At 36.5% G+C, this 20,000-nt stretch overlaps 1 protein-coding gene across 6 annotated transcripts in view; it reads left to right on the top strand.

Annotated features, from left to right (window-relative positions):
- Window positions 1-20,000, top strand: part of trc (Serine/threonine-protein kinase tricornered) — a 148,663-nt gene that overhangs the window by 821 nt on the left and 127,842 nt on the right. For 2 of the 6 annotated variants that reach the window (XM_067086945.1, XM_067086944.1), the window contains exons 1-2: window positions 4,490-4,531; window positions 4,944-5,691. In XM_067086945.1, coding sequence (XP_066943046.1) covers window positions 5,547-5,691 — 145 coding nt within the window. In that variant the 5' untranslated portion in view covers window positions 4,490-4,531; window positions 4,944-5,546. Of the gene's footprint in view, window positions 589-4,489; window positions 4,532-4,943; window positions 5,692-20,000 lie in introns of those variants that run through there. The other 4 variants (XM_067086949.1, XM_067086948.1, XM_067086946.1 and 1 more) reach the window with 3 other exon arrangements.

The raw sequence follows: 20,000 nt of genomic DNA, 5'->3' as shown, positions 1-20,000 counted from the left end.
GTATATGTGAATATGATATAATGTTAATTTGACGGTGGTAGAGGTGTTCGTCTATTTTTATGAGGTGTGGCATATGTGGTCATGGGGAAATGGGAGAAAACAGACTTTAGCAGAAAATACTTTACATAAATCCACCCTTTGGGAAACTAGAGGAAGAGAGGATTCCAAAGCATAGATTTTTTTTGCAAAGCAATCTAGGAATTATCGTCAGGTGTTAGCTTACAAGGCCTGGCAGAGGAGATAGTTGAAGTGATGGTTCCTAAATCGAGTGTGTTTGTGAGAGATGAAGAACTGCAAAAAAAGTTAATGTTTATCTTTGGATATTTGCTGCATATCTTTGTTGCCGCCTTTTTACGACCCCATTTTTGTGACTCAGAAGATATCGTTTTGACTTATCTCTTGCTTTTGATAGGTGACAGTTTTGTGACTTTACTAGCTTTATAAATCTCTTTCAAGTTTTCTTTTGTATTTGTTGATGTTGAAGTTGTGATCCGTGGCCACACGTTTTTTCTCGCGGTTATTATTTTGACTACTAAGTAATCACCAGATAGCTGTGATAGCTATTTTTGGTTGCTTGGAAGGTATCAGGTAGTAGTAACATAGTTTATATTTTTTATGAGGAGCAGTCTAAATATTGTTTTCCGTTTTGTTGCTAACAAATGCTGCTGCTGATAACTGATTGCCATTTAAGAGTGAGCCTTAGTACCTTATTTGTTTATATTATTATTATTATTATTACGATGAAACTTTAGCTTCGTTGGTGGTGGAGATTATTGCTCTCTACGGTTGGATATATGGATAAGCATCATCGCTTAATATTTTTCCCGTGTGTGACATTCAGTTTGTATTCTTTATATAAATTCGGTCGCGTGGAAAACAATTTCTCTCTCTCTCTCTCTCTCTCTCTCTCTCTCTCTCTCTCTCTCTCTCTCTCTCTCTCTCTCTCTCTCTCTCTCTCTAAATTTAGCCATTGTTATCAAGGGACAGGCGTCGATCGCCAGGTGTTGGTGGTGTAGGTTATTTAGAGCGTCCCCCTTTTGATTTATTTTCTGCTCTGAACAGTGGTTAATCTGTGTGTCGGGTATTTTAACGAAATAATCATCAACTCCCATATCTTTCATGATATGGTTATCATTCTCACAAAGAAAACTACATAAAGAGTTTGATACCTTGCTAGAGAGTCATATTTTTTTTTATCTTATTTTAACTTCTTCTCTTTAAGACTAGTAAGGGTTAGGTTTGCATTAGATACAATCTTAACCATTTGGAACTCGAGGACAGGTGGGATTAATGTTGTTTCTGTCCGTTTGTAAATGAGGATGTCTGTGTCGTGATGTACTTAAAATGAAGACATTTGTAAGCAGTCCAGAGTTGCTGAGATCGTGTACTCTTGAATTTTTGGCTCACGATTGAAGGATCAGTGAACTTCAATATTGAACGGGTAATATGTCATGGCTTTGATCATTATATTGGTTGTCTGCAGTACAAAGCAACTGCATATCTCTCATTGAGTACCTTTTTTAATCTTGTCAGAATAGGGTTTGTTTGGGGGGGAGGGGTGTGGCGGGCGGTGATATCATCAGAGACTGACAGAAGTCTTGATGCTGCTGTGATGCTGTTTAGTAGTGTGGTGTAACTTTCATGTAGCCATTTCTGTAGTGTCAGGCGAAGCTTATTTAGACAGATTGTTCCTGCTGTCAGATGGACATAACATGCTGAATTGTCGTAACTGAAAAATATTTTTGTTATCGATAGATAGCATATTTTTTATTTTAAGATTGTCGGTATTTCATCGGCATTAGCTTTTGTATTAGAGGACATACCAGTCAGTCATTGAAGCATTTTTTGCTTTTCTTCCTTTTGACCTTCCATATCATTAAAACATACGTAAAATGTTTAAAACACATTTATCTTGGAGCCAGGAATGAAATAGCATATGGAAAGGCAGCCGCTGAACGGAGAGTAACATCGATCGTAAAGTGCACAAGGGATGCGATGCTACGACTGTCATTAGTAAATTGAATTTGGAATTGGAATAATAAGAGAAATAAGGAAACTGTAGGATATGGAGGTCTCTTGAATGGTTATCAATATATATATATATATATATATATATATATATATATATATATATATATATACACACACATATACGTAGACTGTATGTGTTCATGTAGTTAAACCAATAATGTAGAGGTGGTGGGGGAGGCTAATGAAGGTGGTGTCTTTGGGGTGTTGTCAGTGGGAGGGAAGGCTGGTGCTCATCCTCATACCTGTCTTCCCAGGTGACGGGTGGGGTGAACTCCCCATCCAGGAAGTAGCTGTCATCATGCACCTGTTGTTTAAGAGAGGGAGGTTGATGTCCCTGAATTAAGAAGAGTAAAAAGATTGTACGTGACTTTTACTTTCGTCTGTTTAAACTGTTGGGTGTAAATTTATTCGTATGGAAGAGAGTTCTCTTTATGGGAGGGCTGAAAGGTTTTTACTCTCTCTCTCTCTCTCTCTCTCTCTCTCTCTCTCTCTCTCTCTCTCTCTGTCTAATTCTATTTTTAGTTGGTGGTGAAGTTATATAATAACTATTACTCCTAGCATAACATAAAAAAAGTATTTCTAGGTCTGTACATGGATCGTTTAATAATGAATTCAGTATACCTTTGGAATAACTTTAACCGTGTTGAATTATAAATCCCCAAGGTAAACGATATTTGTGGCATAATATTTTTTAGTATAAAAAGCCACGCGTGTATGTGGCAAAAGTTAATTCCTGTGTATCTCTGTGTGTGTTACATAGTGGTGTAAATTTGGATGAAATCTAGAATTCTGACCGCATATAACCTTGACGGAGAATACAGTCATTAATCTTCCCAAATATGGAAGACACCCTTCCCATCCTCCAATGTGCAGTACGCACCCCAGTTTTCTTTTCACATAAAATATGCTGATACAAAGTCTTTCTAGATGTAGAAAGAACACCCCAACCGTACTTAAAAGTAGAATAAGGTACCCCCTCCCCCCCTCCACCACCCTCTCAGCCATACTCATAAGTAGAATGCAGACCATAAGGAAATATTTAATGAACAGAGACGAATGTTAAAAAACATCACTAAGAAATTGATATGATTTACAACCTTCCAGTGACTATTAAAAATGTCGTTTAATATCGAATTCAATATCGAATTCACAATACCTTTGGAATAATTCACACTCAAGGGGAATTATAATTGACAGGGCTTCTGCGCTGAGTGTGATTCGAACTATGGCCTGGTTAGAAGCGACGGTTGACAGTGACTGTGACTACCCGGCTGTCAAAAGATATGTGAATTGATATGGACTCTGCTGTGCATATGCCTGTTGCATTCGGGTTCTCTTAGTCAGTATCAAGCCATCTCCACAATTATAGCTGATCTTCAAGTGTGTAACACTTGGCTATTTATGTTGTGTATTTATGTGCGTGTGCATATCAACATGTAGGTAAATATGTTTCTACAACATATTTTACCAATTATTCAAAAGCGATCCGTGATGTAGTCAAGTAGAGTATATTTCTAACTGCTGGTGGACTCGACGTTGACTTGAAATTGAGGTTGGTGTGAGATTATCTAACAGGGATGGTCAGCTGACCAGTAGCTAAGCGGCGAATCTACTAGTTTGGTAACTTTTTGATTAAAATGTTGCTATTTTTATCATATCCGGCTGGACAATACTCTTGTGTTCCATTCTTTGGTGACTTTTGTGTCATTGTATTTTCGTGGAATTACTTATCATTTTTAGTTTTCTGTTAAAGAAAATGATTGAGTTGACTTTGTCTGTCCGTCCGCATATTTTCTTTTCGCCCCTAGATCTGCAAATTGGCAGCCCTTTAGCCTTAGTAGTTTTTATTTTATTTAAGGTTAAAGTTAGCCATAATCGTACGTCTGGCACCTCTATAGGTACAAACAACACAGGCGACCACCGGGCCGTGGCTGAAAGTTTCATGGGCCGCGGCTAAGAGTTTCGTACAGCATTATATGCTGTACAGAAAACTCGATTGCGCCGAAGAGACTTCGGCGCATGTTTTACTTGTTTAATATTGTATGTATTTTGAAAGGTTGAGGATAACTTTCTTGATACAGCTTTGTTGCCTTCATTAACAGAAAATTATTTCTTTAGTGTTTCACCCCTCCAAGTTCTTAACAGTAACATGCATTTTAACTTTACTGAGAGGATCCACAGATCCGGGTTTTGGACATCTCCAGTGGTGCACTTGACTTGAATGACTTGGGATAATTAAATCATCTTAGAAAGTTCCGCTTCCTTGTATAATAGAGTATTGGCGGATGTTGCAGGTATTTCGCTCCATATATAGCGTGTTGAAGGCTGGACGTGCATCTTAACGACTAAAAGGAATTGATTAGAAAAGAGGCTTCTTGTTTTTGGTGTTAGTGAATGGGGTATGTGTGTTAGATATCGTCTGGGTCCCTCCGCCGTCTCTCTCGGAATGTTGAACAGTCGACGATGGTTAGTCGGTGAAGGACGTGTGTTTTTTGTGGAGGTGCGAGTTTATTTTATCAGTAGTGACACTGGGTCGTCGTTAGAGGGCTCCTCTATATATCATAATTTTGTGTAAATTTTTTTGGCCCAAATTACCAGAATACAGATGCAAAGTGAACATGTTCTATTTTATTATTAAATTGATTTTAGATGTGAGTGTCTTGCAAAATGTTAATTTTTAATATGGGTTTTTTTCCGGCTCCAGTTCCAGTTTATTTAATGTTGATTATTCGTTTCTCAAAGAAGTATAGAATTGCGTGATTGTTTTTGTACATTTTATTTTTGTCTTTTACAACTTGTAATCCCAGCGAGTGATTTACAGTATTCTTTGCTCTTTTCGTTTCCAAGTTGTTTGATTTTAAACCGCGATTTCTTAAAGATATTTGATTAATTTCGTTATTTTTATTTTACAGTGTGAATCTGAATGACTTATTCCTTTTTGAACTTATTTAAACAGAGATTTGCATTTCTGTTAACTCGTGGGAGTTACATTTGGCATTGGAGAGAACACCTGTATATTTGTAAGAACACTTGTTTGGTGATGAAATTTTATCCTGTGTGAGTATTTCGGTCGCTCTTTGTCCGTGTTGCTCTGTTGTTCATAGCGCACGAGTCTGATTGTGACTTCGTTTTCTTGGATTTCAATCACGTGAAACCATCAAAAATGTGTCTGGACTGAGATAGTAAACTTGGGTCCGATTTGATAAAAAGTTCGAGAGTGAAATCGAACGATAAGAAAGAATTGGAATAAATTGTGTGTTAATCAACAGAAGAAAATGAAATAAGTGACTGAAATCGTTCGATTTTCTCAAGATGCAATGAGTTTCTCAGTGGGACGACGATGGTGACGATGTCAATAACGATGATTTATGAATGGAAGGAAATTGTCAGTGTTTGTAGTAATGACGGCTGGGCGTATAACGAAGGTACTGCTTCTACTACTACCATTACTACTACCGCGAATAGGACACGTTCAAGCTTAGAACAAATCTTACAAAGTGAAGTTTACGGTGAAAATGTCTGTCAACGTGGAAGAGAAGGATAGGGCGGGTTCTAACGCGGCTAAGCCCAGTAGGTTAAAGTTGCCTTTCTGGATTGTGTTCGGGCGCAGGAAGAAGAAGTTCGTCAACAACAACAATAACAACAACAACAACAAATCGGGTAAGTCCCGTGACCTCACCAAGGAAATTTCGAGTGCAGTATAGAAAGATTTAAAGGGGTTGCTTTGTTTGGTAAGGTAACAGTTATTTCTCCCTAACTGGAGTTACCAGGTGCGTCACGTGATTATCTTACGAAGCCCAGTGAAGTTCTTATTTGTGTACTCGTATATTTTTATGGCAGTCGCTCCAGCAAGTGGAGAAACCTTCCACATCATCAGATAATCTGTGAGTCTGTCAGTAAAGAAAAGCCTTATCAGTAATATGTTGATTGCTCTCACGCAGACTGCGCCACCCACATGTGCCGCGCATGCGTTCTCCCTCCGCTCTTTCAACACTTTTCCACCCCTCGTAGGGGGTTAGTGCCACCAGTGCACCTCATGCGGTGCACTGTAGGCATTAAGGTTCTTTGCAGCGTCCCTTCGCCCCCTAGCTGGAACCCCTTTCATTCCTTATACTGTACCTCCGTTCATTTTCTCTTTCTTCCACCCTGCTTTCCCCCTGTTACCCCTATCAAACCTTTTAACTGCCAATAATCCGTTTCAGCACTGAATGACCTCATAGGTCCCAGTGCAACACTTTTCCACCCTCACCCAGCAAGGCTTTTATCTCATAGGAGCTCTTCTTTTATAAACGTGAGTTATACGTTCTTCAGTAACATGCTCGTCCATTCTCTCTTGATGACCAAGCACTTCAAAGCAAAATAGTTTATCTTAGCAGCTTGTAGTTTTTTCTTGCTCACATTTAGTTCAGGTAGTACTTCCATAGAGGAGTGTGTGCTCAACAGTTAATGTATATATTCGGATTTTTCTTTCTCTTCCTCAAACATTTTAGCAGAGGTCCTACTACTATCCTTTGTGTGTGTTGTGACTCGCCCTTTCTTTCATCATCACGCAATTCATTACATTTATTCCAAATACCCACATGAATCAGCTACTTCCTTTCTTCCGTCATCCATACTGATATTCTTTTCTCCATTTTCCCAGCTTCTATTGACCCTCATTATTTATTTATTAGTAACATTTACTTTTACCATTCTTTCACAATCACTTTCACCTCTTACTAGTTTGCAACTATCCTACATTTAATGAATCAGTAGTAATCACCTCCCTCAGTATATCTCATCCACAGCTTCTCTTCATATCCCAAATTTTTTTTTTCTTTTTTTACCAAACAGAGCCCTCGCATGTTTACATTGTCTAATTCAGGGTTCACTTTCATCATATGAACTATTTAGTGCTCATAACACATTACCCTTCGTACTTACCTGAGACCTCTTTCGGTTGCTTCTCATATCAGTTCATTAAGTACTTACAGTACATTCTAAGACCCCTATCTACTGCATCTCATAACAATTCATTATAAGCATTCCCTTGGACCATGTATGCCGCAAACAGCTTTCTCCTGTGCCTTAAATTAATTCAATGTGTTGTTATTTTTCTAGTATACACGGTATTGGAAAGGTTGAGTGAATATTATCTTATCTCTATTGCAGCTTTGTAGAAGTGTTTACTTTCTCAAAAATCACTGTACATTATAATAGATAAGATGGTTCCGTGATGACAGATTGTCAAATCTTCAATATCCACCATACGTTAACTACCTGGAGGGGTTCACCAACTTAATATTTAATTAAACTTTGCACCCTTAACACACGGGCGAACAGAATGGAATATCTCTTCTGAACTTGGCAGAGGCGAAGGTAACTAGATTTCACCTTCCTCTATCGGAACAGATACAACCATTCGATCCATTTTACATTATGATGTTGCATTTGCTTGTAATCGTGCAGCATAAGCCTTGCTTAAAACTTTTAGATTTAGATTCTGTTGTAAATATTTCGTCGAAACGGTAATAAAAGTTGATAGGTAGTGACTGTAAGAGTGATAATGTTTGCATACAGGGTGATTTATAGCATATTGGAAGGGACGAGAAAACCCAACTCCAAAGGCTTTGGTATCGCCCTCAGCACTTATTGTATGACAGTTCAAAGAGTGGAGGTCAGAGACCTCCGAGTTTATAGTGTGTCGTGGCAAAGATTCGGAGAACCAGAGACCGCTGTCATGGTTGCTGATATTTGTCAAAACTTTAAAGATTTCAGCTTTTGAATGGATCTGCGTCTTTGGAAAGTAGGTCAAGGGAAAGGATACTAATAACTAAGCCTAAAGTACTTGCAGACCATCTGGCATATGAGATGTTGGTTAAGGTTGACAATACTGTGCAAAATAATCACCAACCGTAACGATATGCACCGATCAAATTTCATCAAAATCGTATTGAAACAAGATGATGACCTTTAACTGGACCTGTGTCCTGGAAAAATAGTTTGTAAAACATTTCGCATTGTTAGTGTTGACTGGAAACTTTGATCTTTGATTTGTGAGCTTTCTTGGATATTCAAAATTTAAACACTGAACAGAGAACAATTGCATACATAGCCGCTTATACTCTTTCGGGTTAGAGTTCGGGTAAATTATTTGTTCCGTTTACCTTTGGCAGCAGGTTTACAGTAAATAAATTGAAACTATATTAATTCCTGTTTAGTCCTCTTTTCTGTAACATCTTGAGCGATGTTAGACAGGTAGTCGGGGAGTGGAACCGATGGAACCAATTCTCCGAAGGAGTCGAAAAAGTCACTTCTTGAAAATTGAAAGGCAGTGGGAATCGGGGAACACCGAAATGGGAAGAGAATCCCAGATCACAGCTTACTCTCACTAGTTAGTCTCAGACGTGTTGATCACCACTGACGAATTTTCCCAAGTGGTAATGGACTTCGTAAGCTGATAGTACGGAACACAGCTGTAGGTGTGACAACGTTAGACCCCACAGTGATACTTGTCCCGTGTATGAAAGAAAGATGCTATTATTCCCAAAATGATCACAGATAAAGGCGTTCCTTGTATTCTTTTTTGAGAAAGGCGCCGTTATCTTTCAAGGGTATATTGAATTTTCGATAATATCTGAGTAGTGAGGGCGGCGGCGTTTTGCTGTGTATTTTTAAACTCCGTTCGAAGTGAGGTAAATGAGTCATGTCACAGTTACTCAGCCCTCAAGAGTTTTATCTCTCGGCTGCGAGATAAATTCGAGAGGAGTTTTTCTGTTTGATCTTTTTTAAATATTTTTTTTTTATCACATCGTTTCAGAGAAGGTATAGTACTGCGTACTGTTGCAATGTGAACGCTCGGCTATGTCAGTTGTCTTGATAGCTGCGTATTTTGGGTTGACTGTGTTTAAATTCTACGCAAACACAGACACACATACACGCACACACACAAACAAATATGTATAACTGAATCACGAAAATATGGAACGTGATGAGTATATAAATAAAGACTATATATATATATATATATATATATATATATATATATATATATATATATATATATATATATATATATATATATATATATATATATATAATATATATAGAGAGAGAGGGAATGTTTTTATGTATGTCAGTACGCATTATTTATGTATAATGTTCATATGCTTAAATATAATTTATAATACAGATGTATTGATCTCAACTTTGCTGCCGAGCTCTCCCAGAAATTTAAGGATGGGGCGGGGGGGGGAGGGCAAATTTTACCGTACGAGGTATTGATAATTCGTTGTCTTTTGCGGTTAATAGTTGTTTATGCGTCATCTCATGAAATATTTTGGGAACTGTTAAAGACACCCACTGTATGACCTTGAATTAGTGAAATCAGATATTCATAGGAGAGCTATTGACTTGGAGAAGTTTATATGAAAAAACTATATGTTGTTTCAGCATGACCTTTACTGTCGGAACGCCAGATATTATTAGATCAGTCAGTCAATTAATCAGCCTTAGATTTGGCATTAAGTTAAATTTTTGGTGGGCCAATTTACGAATGTGGGACAAATTATGATTATATAAGTTATTCATTACTAAGGGGTGTTTGCAGCTTCCTTGCGACCCCTAGCTGCAACCACATTTTAGCGCTTTATTTTACCGCCATTCCTGCTTTTTTTTCTTCGGTCTTGCTGTCCAACCTCTCTGGCAGTTATTTCTTAGTGCAACTTTGGGGTTCCACCTTTAGTTCCTTGTACCTCATTTCCTTTTAATTTCTGGATCTCTTTACCTAGTTGTCCTACCACTCCACTGTCTTGAGCGCTTAATGTCCGAAAGTGCCCCGTTACGTGGCTGGACGGCCTGAATTTCATAAGATCAAATCAAATTCATCAATAATATATATTTTTTTATTTGTCAGGCTTGTGGAAAGGGCATTGGATTACCCGCCATTTTGTATTATCTCACAATATTCTCACTGAATAATCACATGTAAAAAGGAAACCGTTGATAATAAGATCCGGTGTGCGTGCTGGAATTTATCGGCTTGCTTCGCTGAAAAAGATATTTTGCCGTTTTGTCGGTATAATGTTTCTTTACTCCAACCAGCTCTCAGACGTAGACAAAGCCTATTTTTTCAATCCATCAAAAATTTATGATGAAAGTTATTATGAAGAGAGGAGCAATGGTGAATTAAGCTGTTTAGATAATATGAAGATTGTGCCCTTGAATTTTGATGGACAAAGACTGTGGCTTTGGAAATATGTATTCTCAGTAACCTTGTAATTTCTCGATTTCCTCACACTTTTCACTGTAAATTTCAAGTCCAGCTGGGAAATTAATTAAAGAGCCTCTTCCTTCCGTGATGGGTGGGATTTGAACTCGTGCACACGAAGAAGAGTTAATCCATTATTACTTCATTAGGGTATGTCAGTTGTGATAAGGTACGATTCAGTACATGTTGGAATGTAATGATGATAATGATAGGTATTTTCAGGAAAATTGTGCATATATATATATATTATATAAATATTTATACATATATATATATATATATATATATATATATATATATATATATATATACATACATATGTGTATATATATATATATATATATATATATATATATATATATATATATATATATATATATTTATATATCACTTACACAATTGTTATTTGCATTAATACAGTTACTAACGGGACCTCATTAAAACTGGATGGCACACTTGACAATGAGGAGGACTGTTAGCCCTAGAAAGCTTGTAACTTTTCTTGAATAAATATCTCCGCTAGATAACATTCAGTTTTAATGCGTTCCTGTTAGTAATATATATATATATATATATATATATATATATATATATATATATATATATATATATATATATATATATATATATATATATATATATATATATATATATAACTATATTACTAACAGGAACGCATTAAAACTGGATGGTATTTAGCGGAGATATTTATTCAAGAAAAGTTACAAGCTTTCTAGGGCTAACAGTCCTCCTCATTGTCAAGTATGCCATCCAGTTTTAATGAAGTCCCGTTAGGAATTGTATTAATGCAAATAACAATTGTGTAAGTGATATATAAATACATACATACATATAATAATATATATATATACACATATTTATATATATATGTACAGTATATATATATTTATATAATTAATATACATATATGTATACATAATTTTCCTGAAAATGCCTACTATCATTATCATCATTACGTTCCAATATGCAACCACACTTAAAAAAGCAGAAAGCTACAAGTCTAAGGGCCTTAATAGGCAGAGCAGTGTAGTGCGGAAAAGAGAGACCGAATCAATAATAATTATGATAATTTGTTAACGTTTGAATACACTACAATAAGCCCAACTGCTTGTGAAGGCTGTAAAGGATTTAAAATTTTTTTCTGTATGTGATTTTTACCAAACAATTACAGGGGCTTTGTGAAAAAGTCGATATTGGATATTGGTTGGAACGTCCGAGAATGATCAGGGTGTAAATCAAGATCTGCTGTCGACACCATTTAAAAAAAAAATCATTGCATTTTTTTTTATTATATCCAGCAAACTGCTGAAGATCCTTTTCAAGTACGCTGTCAGTTTCTTTGCAAGCACGCAGAAGGTTACTTGGAAACATTGGATTTTGAATGAGAATATGATACAAATGTTTCGTCATCCAAGACATGCGAGAGTTATCGGGTGTTTTTTGTCGGATTTAGATAAGGGAATTTCTTGCTTTCTCATTTATAAAACCTTTGAGTTTTAGGGCTCGAAGTTTGTTTATAGTCTTCACATATTTACACTTGATGCCTTTGTACTAAAAGGCTAATGTTTTATTGAAAATTCAGAATATAAAGTATGAATGTAGTAGTGAATGGTACCTCGTCATTTCTCTGGAACTACACTCTGTTAGGTAAACGTTGTAATGCTAATATATATATATATATATATATATATATATATATATATATATATATATATATATATATATATATATATATATATATATATATATATATATGACTATTTATCACATCACCGTGATTCATATACAATCAGAAAGCTACAAACGTCCTTTAATATCCAATTCACTCTACCTCGGAAGTAATATATTTTCATATATGTTACCGAAGGGGAATTTTTAGTTGATAACGAGGAATCAGGACTACAGTGACACACTAACCAGTGGCCGACTGGCTAGTGTGTCACTGTAGTCCTGATTCCTCGTCCGTCGCTGGTTCGACCCCACGGGACGGTGGACTTATTATCAACTAAAAATTCCTTCGGTAACATATATGAAAATATATTACTTCGGAGTGTAGAGTGAATTGATATTAAAGGACGTTTGTAGTTTTCTGATTATATATATATATATATATATATATATATATATATATATATATATATATATATATATATATATATATATATATATATATATATATATATATTCTGCCCTTTGTCTGCTTATACGTTTATGCTTATCATGTTAGCAATATGTCAGTTTGATATAATCCCGTTTTGAAAATGTCTTAGTCATTATTTAAAACATTGACGCACCCAGTTGAAGCGCTGACGCGTTGTGCTCGAGCATGAAATGATGATTGTCACGATCTCTCCAAGGCGCAATGGTATGTACAGTATACCTGAAAGCTAAGGCTTGGTCTCACTTGGGTTGGAACTTCATTTCTGCCTTGCTATTTTGGACGAAAGGAACTTGGGTTGAGTTACACAGTTGAAAGGTGGTGTGGCTGTTTCTTTATTGAAGTGAGTCACTCCCCTCCAGTTGTTACGTCATCCCTAGGGTGCGTTCACAGTGCAGTAAAGTATATTATAAACAAACGTTGGAAACTTATCGCACACCTATCACATGCAGGTAGAATACAAGTCAGCGATTTATTGTTAGTCGTAAGCACTGTGCTTCCTACGGTTATCCAACATTTGCCAAAGATTCGTTCCCCACTTGCGAACTTAACTTTGTTTTCAACCTGCTTGTGATATGTGTGCAATAGGTTCTAGACGTGTATTTATGACGTCTCACTGCAGTGTGGTTGCACACTTTCAGTAATGATAGAGTTTGAGAAATTATGATAGCTAATTCATCTAATAAGTGTAGCAATGCTTCATTCATGCTTATACAAAGTTAATAACTTTGTCAATAAGTGGCGAGCCAGCTGGTAGAGACCTCAAGCAAAGGATATTTTTCCCTGAGTCATCTATAGATTTTTTTTCGATAAATTCAGAGAAACTCAGTTTTGTAATTGGATATTGATCTTTCATTTTGTTCCGTACTTGTAAATGCTGGCTGGTATATACGTAATTTGCTACCAGACCTAAAGCATATTTCCATGTTCAGACTCTAAGGGTCATTATACACCCGTGTCGTACAGGAACACCCATTTCCGTTTTTGTTTGCCTTTACAGACTACGGCTGAATCCGAATGCCTGTTGTGCTGAAATTATACCTTGAGAATTCAGCTTTATATATATGATCAAACCAAAAAATTTTGACTTTGGAGATATCTCTGATGAGATACGGGCAAGCCAGTCTAATTCGTCGTCGTTTTATCTCCGTAACCTTAATATTATTCTACACATAATATTTGGTTATGTTTGGGCGTTTGTTGCCCCCGGAACTGCACTGAGACCCAAGGCCTTATTTCCCGTAGAGCGCTAGTGCCGTCAGTGCATCCACCAAAGGTTGTTTGCAGCATTTCTTTAGCCCCCAGTTCCGCCTAATTTTCACCATTTTTCTTTACCTTCATTCCCGGTTCCATCGTTCTGTCCAGCCTCGCAAACCATTACGCCTTAGATCCTCGCACTTTATCTTATTTATTTTCAAGGTCTCCGTATCTTGCAGTCGAACCACCCGAACTCCCTCTTTTCACCGTCTTGGGCCCTGAATGGCTAAAGGTCCCAGTGTTTGGCTTGATGGCCTAAATTTCGTGATTCATTCATGATTAATCCAAGGTTTTATTCCTTGCAGCATTGTGCCACTGTGCCATCACAACATCAGTCAAGGATCTTCAAACAGAACATTTCAGCCTTGTTAACTTATACCTGACAATATTGGAAACTGATATTGTTAAATTAACCAAGTCATTTAATTAATTTCCAATGAGTGATTTTCGGATTGATAGTGGTCAATGTTTCTTTCCCTCTACCGCCAGTTTTGGAACACTGTTCCAGCTCCTTTTTCCCCAGGATTTTTACTCTAGACGAGCATTCTGTCCTATGGAATCTTGCCGAGTGAGTAATTGATAACAATCATGATATTGTGAAACTGCAGACATGTTCATTGGGTCGCTCAGTTTTATGATAGTAAATTTTCTCTCTCTCTCTCTCTCTCTCTCTCTCTCTCTCTCTCTCTCTCTCTCTCTCTCTCTCTCTCTCTCTCAGTTAAAATTATATATATATATATATATATATATATATATATATATATATATATATATATATATATATATATATATATATATATATGACTCTGCTAAGTAAAGGACCGAGTAGAAAGGCCTCTGCAGTACCCCATTGTTTCTCTCCTTCATGGGATTGCCTTTATACTGTATATTCATCACGTTCCATATTTTGGTGATTCAGTTATACATATATACATATATATGTGTGTATGTATATATATATAGATCTATATATATATATATATATATATATATATATATATATATATATATATATATATATATATATATATATATATATATATATATATATATATATATATATATATATATATATGTTTGTGTGTATATATTTATAGAGAGAGAGAGAGAGAGAGAGAGAGAGAGAGAGAGAGAGAGAGAGAGAGAGAGAGAGAGAGAGAGAGAGAGAGAGAGAGAGAGAGTATATGTGTTTGTATGTATGTATAGTCGTGTTGTCCCATTCATATATAAGTCGTATATAATTTTTTATTCAACTATAAGGACACTTCGAAGTTAACATTAACATACATATATGTTGTCTCTTTTCAGGTGAGTAGATGAATCGTCCCACGTTTTCTTATTTCGTTCTTGCGAGTAAGTACTTGTTTTACAAAATCATTTGTTCTTTCGTTTTTAGTCATTTTATCTCTTGGGTTGTCACCTGATTTCCTACCGTCGTTCGGTTCGTCAATCCTCTGTTTCGTATCCTTCAGCAAGTTTGTTGTACATGTTGGCGATGTGTCAGTGGCTGTCAGCAACATCCGGGGACCTTTATTGTCTAAACAAAATAGCCCTCGAGTGGCGATTTCCTTTTCCTCAAAAATGGTATTTACGATAAAGACCGTATCTCAATGGGGAACATCCGTTATCATCTTGAATATCTCCGTCTCTTGATTTAGTTCTTGGTATTTGGGTTTTCTGTTAAGAGTCATTATTCCCCTACTGTTGAGGTGGCAAATGTCACATGTGGTTAGTACCAGAGGCCTTGCATTCACTTATATGTAGAAATGTGGTTGAGTTTTCTTTCCTCTCAGTATGACGGATATGATGCTCTCAAGGTTTAAGAAAGTTGGGTTGTTTACTACAGTAAAGTACAATGCTGCGTTGCCTCAAATTTTCTGTTGTTTACTTCTTGCTTACTTGTATATATACTCATTTCCCCTTTTTGATGTGTTTATTATATAAAATGTCGTACTTTACACCAATTTTTATGTCTCAGTTTTGGTGATATGATTGTCTCAAAAGTCATTGATCCTGGATACAACCATTAGAAGTTTTTAGTTCAGTTCTGAAGAAATCGGCATTAGTCATCTGAGGCACTTTTCATTTTTTATAGTATTTCTGGATAAAAAAAAAATATCTTTGATATCCCCTTTCATCTCAGCACAAATATGAGTGCAGTTGATTGGCACAAACAACCTCACATTTGGTTTTACTGTTTTTTCCTGACAACTTAGAAATTCGGAATTTGCTCATCATACATAATCTGCCTTTTCAAAGGTGTTATCAGAAGACTTTTACTTTAATTTGAAATTGTTAGATTAATTTTAATGTTATTAGGTACAAATTTATTCGAAGTTACCATATTAACAGAGCGTCCATATCTTTTTTTTTTCCTGTTGTATTTGGAAACAGAAAGGAAAACGGAAAAGACTGATAGAGGGTATGGAACATTTACTGAATTGCCTTACACACAGAGTAAGACAACAAAGAGTTGGTAATAATGAAGGAAGTTGGGAGAGAGTCAACATTTTCAAAGAAAGCGGTGATTACATCTTACAGGTAATTCAATCGATATCGTGTTAATTGCCGAACCTCTTGAAAAGGTCCTCCTGAGTCCGATTCTGCTCGTCCATTCTTCTTCCGCTTCTCTCCCTTCCTTTTGTCTCCTTTTTTCCTCTTCTCCTCTTCTCCTGTTTCTTCTCCCCGCCCAACCATCTCTTTGGTGTTGACACATTCCGTTCATTCCCGTGTCATTGATCTGAAGGCAACGGGAAGAGAGTCGTTATGGAATCCCGAAGTGGTTGGCTGCATCTTTACGTAGATCTGTGACGAAGATCGTCGTCCTTAGTTACTTTTCTGTAGAGAATTGATTTCATATCAGTAGTAAGTCAGTTTTAATCCACATGCCTTTTTTAGTTATTCAGTTCCAGCTGGCATGCCGAGCGCTATAATCTCTCGTTTAATTGTTTGCGTGTGTGCGTTGGTTCGTACGTCGTTCCCTTGACGTCATCGCCCCACACATGATGACCCGTGCCTTCAACGGGCATGTCAGCTTTAAAAGTGACGCACAGGTACATTTTGGGATGACTTTGCTTTGTGTCGAAGATGCTCGAATTTGACCTACTTTTGATATCTTTATTTTTTGGGGGGGAGGAGGGGTGCGGGGTTCGGATGGGGGTGTCACATAGTGCAGTCTCTGTGGCCTTCAGGTACTTTTTTTTTCAAGCACTCCTGTTACACTTGATAAGAGACGTCAGTTATTTTGGTAAAATTTGTGTCAAAGGTTTGCGATTTTTTGGCTCCTCTACAGATGGTGTGGATTGCGCAGCTGTGGTAATTATGAGCAGTTTTCATGGGGATGTGTGTGTCCGGTATCAAAGTGCCTTTATCAAGACCAGGTTTGAGGGAAAAAAGTAATAGAAGGTCTTCCAAGTCAGTACATTGCTTTTTCATATCTATGTCGCTGTTCGTTTATTTATCCGTAAATTAGTTTATCTATTTTCATTGTCATTTTGTTTCTTTAGTCTTGTGGTTTTGCACAATTGTACATTTTACTGTGTAGATGCTGGTTTTGTAAGTTCATACTCCTCTAGACGTTTTCTTAAGAAATGTTTTCTCATTTTGGAAGACAGTCAATCAGTGTTACAGAATTTAAGAGGCTGAGAAGTTATAGATTGAAATGTTTCGACGTAGTCTTAAATCTGCTTCTGGTCAAACATTGAGGTCCTTTAGTTTTCATAACTTTGGATTAACGTTCAGATTTTCTTTCTTTCAATAACGTGACTGAATTTTTATAGAAATTTTATAAATCAGTAGATCGTGCTCAATTTTTTTCTGTAGTTTAATTCAAAACCACATTTAAAATGTTGTAAGACAGTTTCCGACATTCATAATTATTCTTTGCTGGGAAAAGAAATATTTGAAATGTGTTGCAGATTTTTGTAACGTTTTTCTCTTTTTTTTATGAGCTGATGTCGAATTAGGCTTCGTAAATAACCGCGGTTTCTACTGGAGTTGTAGCTGCCAGGCTTTGCCTTGCACGTGTCTATTTATATATGTGCGTTTTATTTACTTGTTTGATGATGATGTGATATGTTATTGTGTTTCCAAACTTTTCACGAGTTGCATTTTATAGAAAAAAAAAAAACTGCGATCTTCAAATAGTCTTGGATTATTAGGCGAATCTCTGCTATCCTCTTTTCTTTACATATAGTTAACACCTTCCATTCCTTCTTTGGGCTTGGTCGCAAGTGAGCAGTTTCAAGGATTTCATTGTCCAGATCGTGTATCATTTTCCGTAACTTCCGCCAACGTTGATAACGTATCACATGTCAAAAGTCAATTTCCGCTCACGTTAATAAGAGTTCACGTGTCCGAAGTTGTGTATATTACACTTGCTCCAGCTGCCAGGATATCGACAGTATGTTTTTCGTGAGATAAGTTTCATCAAAGGCGTGAAAGGTTTAAGATAATATATAATTGAATGGAGTAAACGTCAGCCATGCCAGATTTTACGCAGGAATCAGTTGTGATTATGCTTCATAAAAAATGAAGCTTTTCATAATTTATATATTATTTACAAGAGTAAAAAGAAATGAAGCTGTTAATCGTTTATATATTATTTGCAGGAGTAAAGTTCCCCTCAAAGCTGAGGGTATTGTAGAAATGGATGAAAAAAATCCCAGTTTGAATGACGTTATGTAATTACGCCGCTGCCGGTTGGATTTAATTTTCTGGCACGTGGAGTGAATATTTAGGTTGTCGGATGTTGACTGATGATAATGCCTGGCATTCCTCCGTCTGCATCCGTACCTGAATTCTCAACGTCGATTGTAGCAGATTCGGCTGGTCTCTCGTAACACCTGCGTCGCCATCCCTTACACAGTGGCAGTTTCTCCTCCTCTGTTTTCTTTTTCACATTTCTACCACATTCCATGCTCTCCCCTTATTCCTCTTGGTACTTTAAGGCCTAGATTATTAGAAAAGAAGCTACGTCGATTATCCAGTCACACGCTGTGTTAGAGAGTGCCATGCTTTTACACAACGATGTAAAAAGACTGCGAATAATGGTGTGAATTACATAATCTGAAACGCTTAAATGCTGGTGTCTTGTCATAAATGACCTGATTGTAAAAAACACTGAAATAATTGTCGCATAATAAATTACTGAAGTTTCAACAAAAGATGCTGAAATGATAAACATGTCTTATTTTAGTAAAAAAGATGGATATGTCATGAATTACAAGATCCAAAACAAGGGCTCCGAAATGTTATGAGTTACTGTTGGTCATCAAAATTATGGTCATAAATTAAATGTCCTGAAATAATAAGCATGGTTTGACCAAGTCTTATGAGAACTTGGTATCTAAAGTAGGCTTTCTCGTGAAGGGTTAAGTATCCTTTCTTCATTTTTACAGGTACTACTATATCCGCCACGACTTCGTTAAGCGGAAGGGCTGCGAAGTACCAGTGCCTCTTTCTATCGGGTGGCTTGATAACGCGGGTCTTGCATTGACTTTATGGAAATTGGTAATCTTAAACTTGCGCGGTTCAGTTTCTTCCTTTCCCTCTACATACAAACTTTTGAATTCTTTAATTGCCTCTGTGTTTTGATGGGTCTGGAGACATTTTCATCCATTGCTTCCTATCCATTTCTTTGTCATGTTTCTTGGGAATATTAAAAATGGAGACATTTACACGTCTGTTCCTTTGGACTTTATTTTTTGAAAATCACTTGTTTATGTTTTCTCAGTTCTAATTCCCCGTCATGCACCGTTGGGGTTTCTTATGTAAGTAAGGCTTGTCTTATCAGATGATTTGAACTTCCTGAACAATAATATTGATATATGTCGCAATACGTATGTTGTAAAAGATATATGTCGCAATATGCATGTTGTAAAACTATTACGAAAGACCATGAAGTATCCAAGAAAGAAATGAAAAATCTAGTGGTGTGAATATCCGCATGGCTGTTACTGTTCCCACTGTTGTTTTTATCACAACAGGCGACGATTGATATGCCAAAACAGACCAGACGCCAGAGTGCCCCATTTACAGTAAGAGGACTGTCACTCGGTACATGTACAAACATATTTATTTTGTATGGTTTGTTTATTTTATTTGTTTTTATATTTTTTTTTAGTCGGTTTGTTCACGCAAACAGCTTATGCGCTTATCTTGAGTCCATTGACTAAAGAATTAGCTGGGACAACTTTGAGATAGCAACAGAAAGTATGTGTATGTCGTTTCTATAAAAATTCATATGAATTTTCATGACGAATTTAGTTATTGTAGATTTCCAGC

Source organism: Macrobrachium rosenbergii, chromosome 43 (genome assembly GCF_040412425.1).
Source record: "Macrobrachium rosenbergii isolate ZJJX-2024 chromosome 43, ASM4041242v1, whole genome shotgun sequence".
In the NCBI taxonomy this organism is placed as follows: Eukaryota; Metazoa; Arthropoda; class Malacostraca; order Decapoda; family Palaemonidae; genus Macrobrachium; species Macrobrachium rosenbergii.
This window is presented reverse-complemented; position numbering and strand designations above follow the sequence as displayed.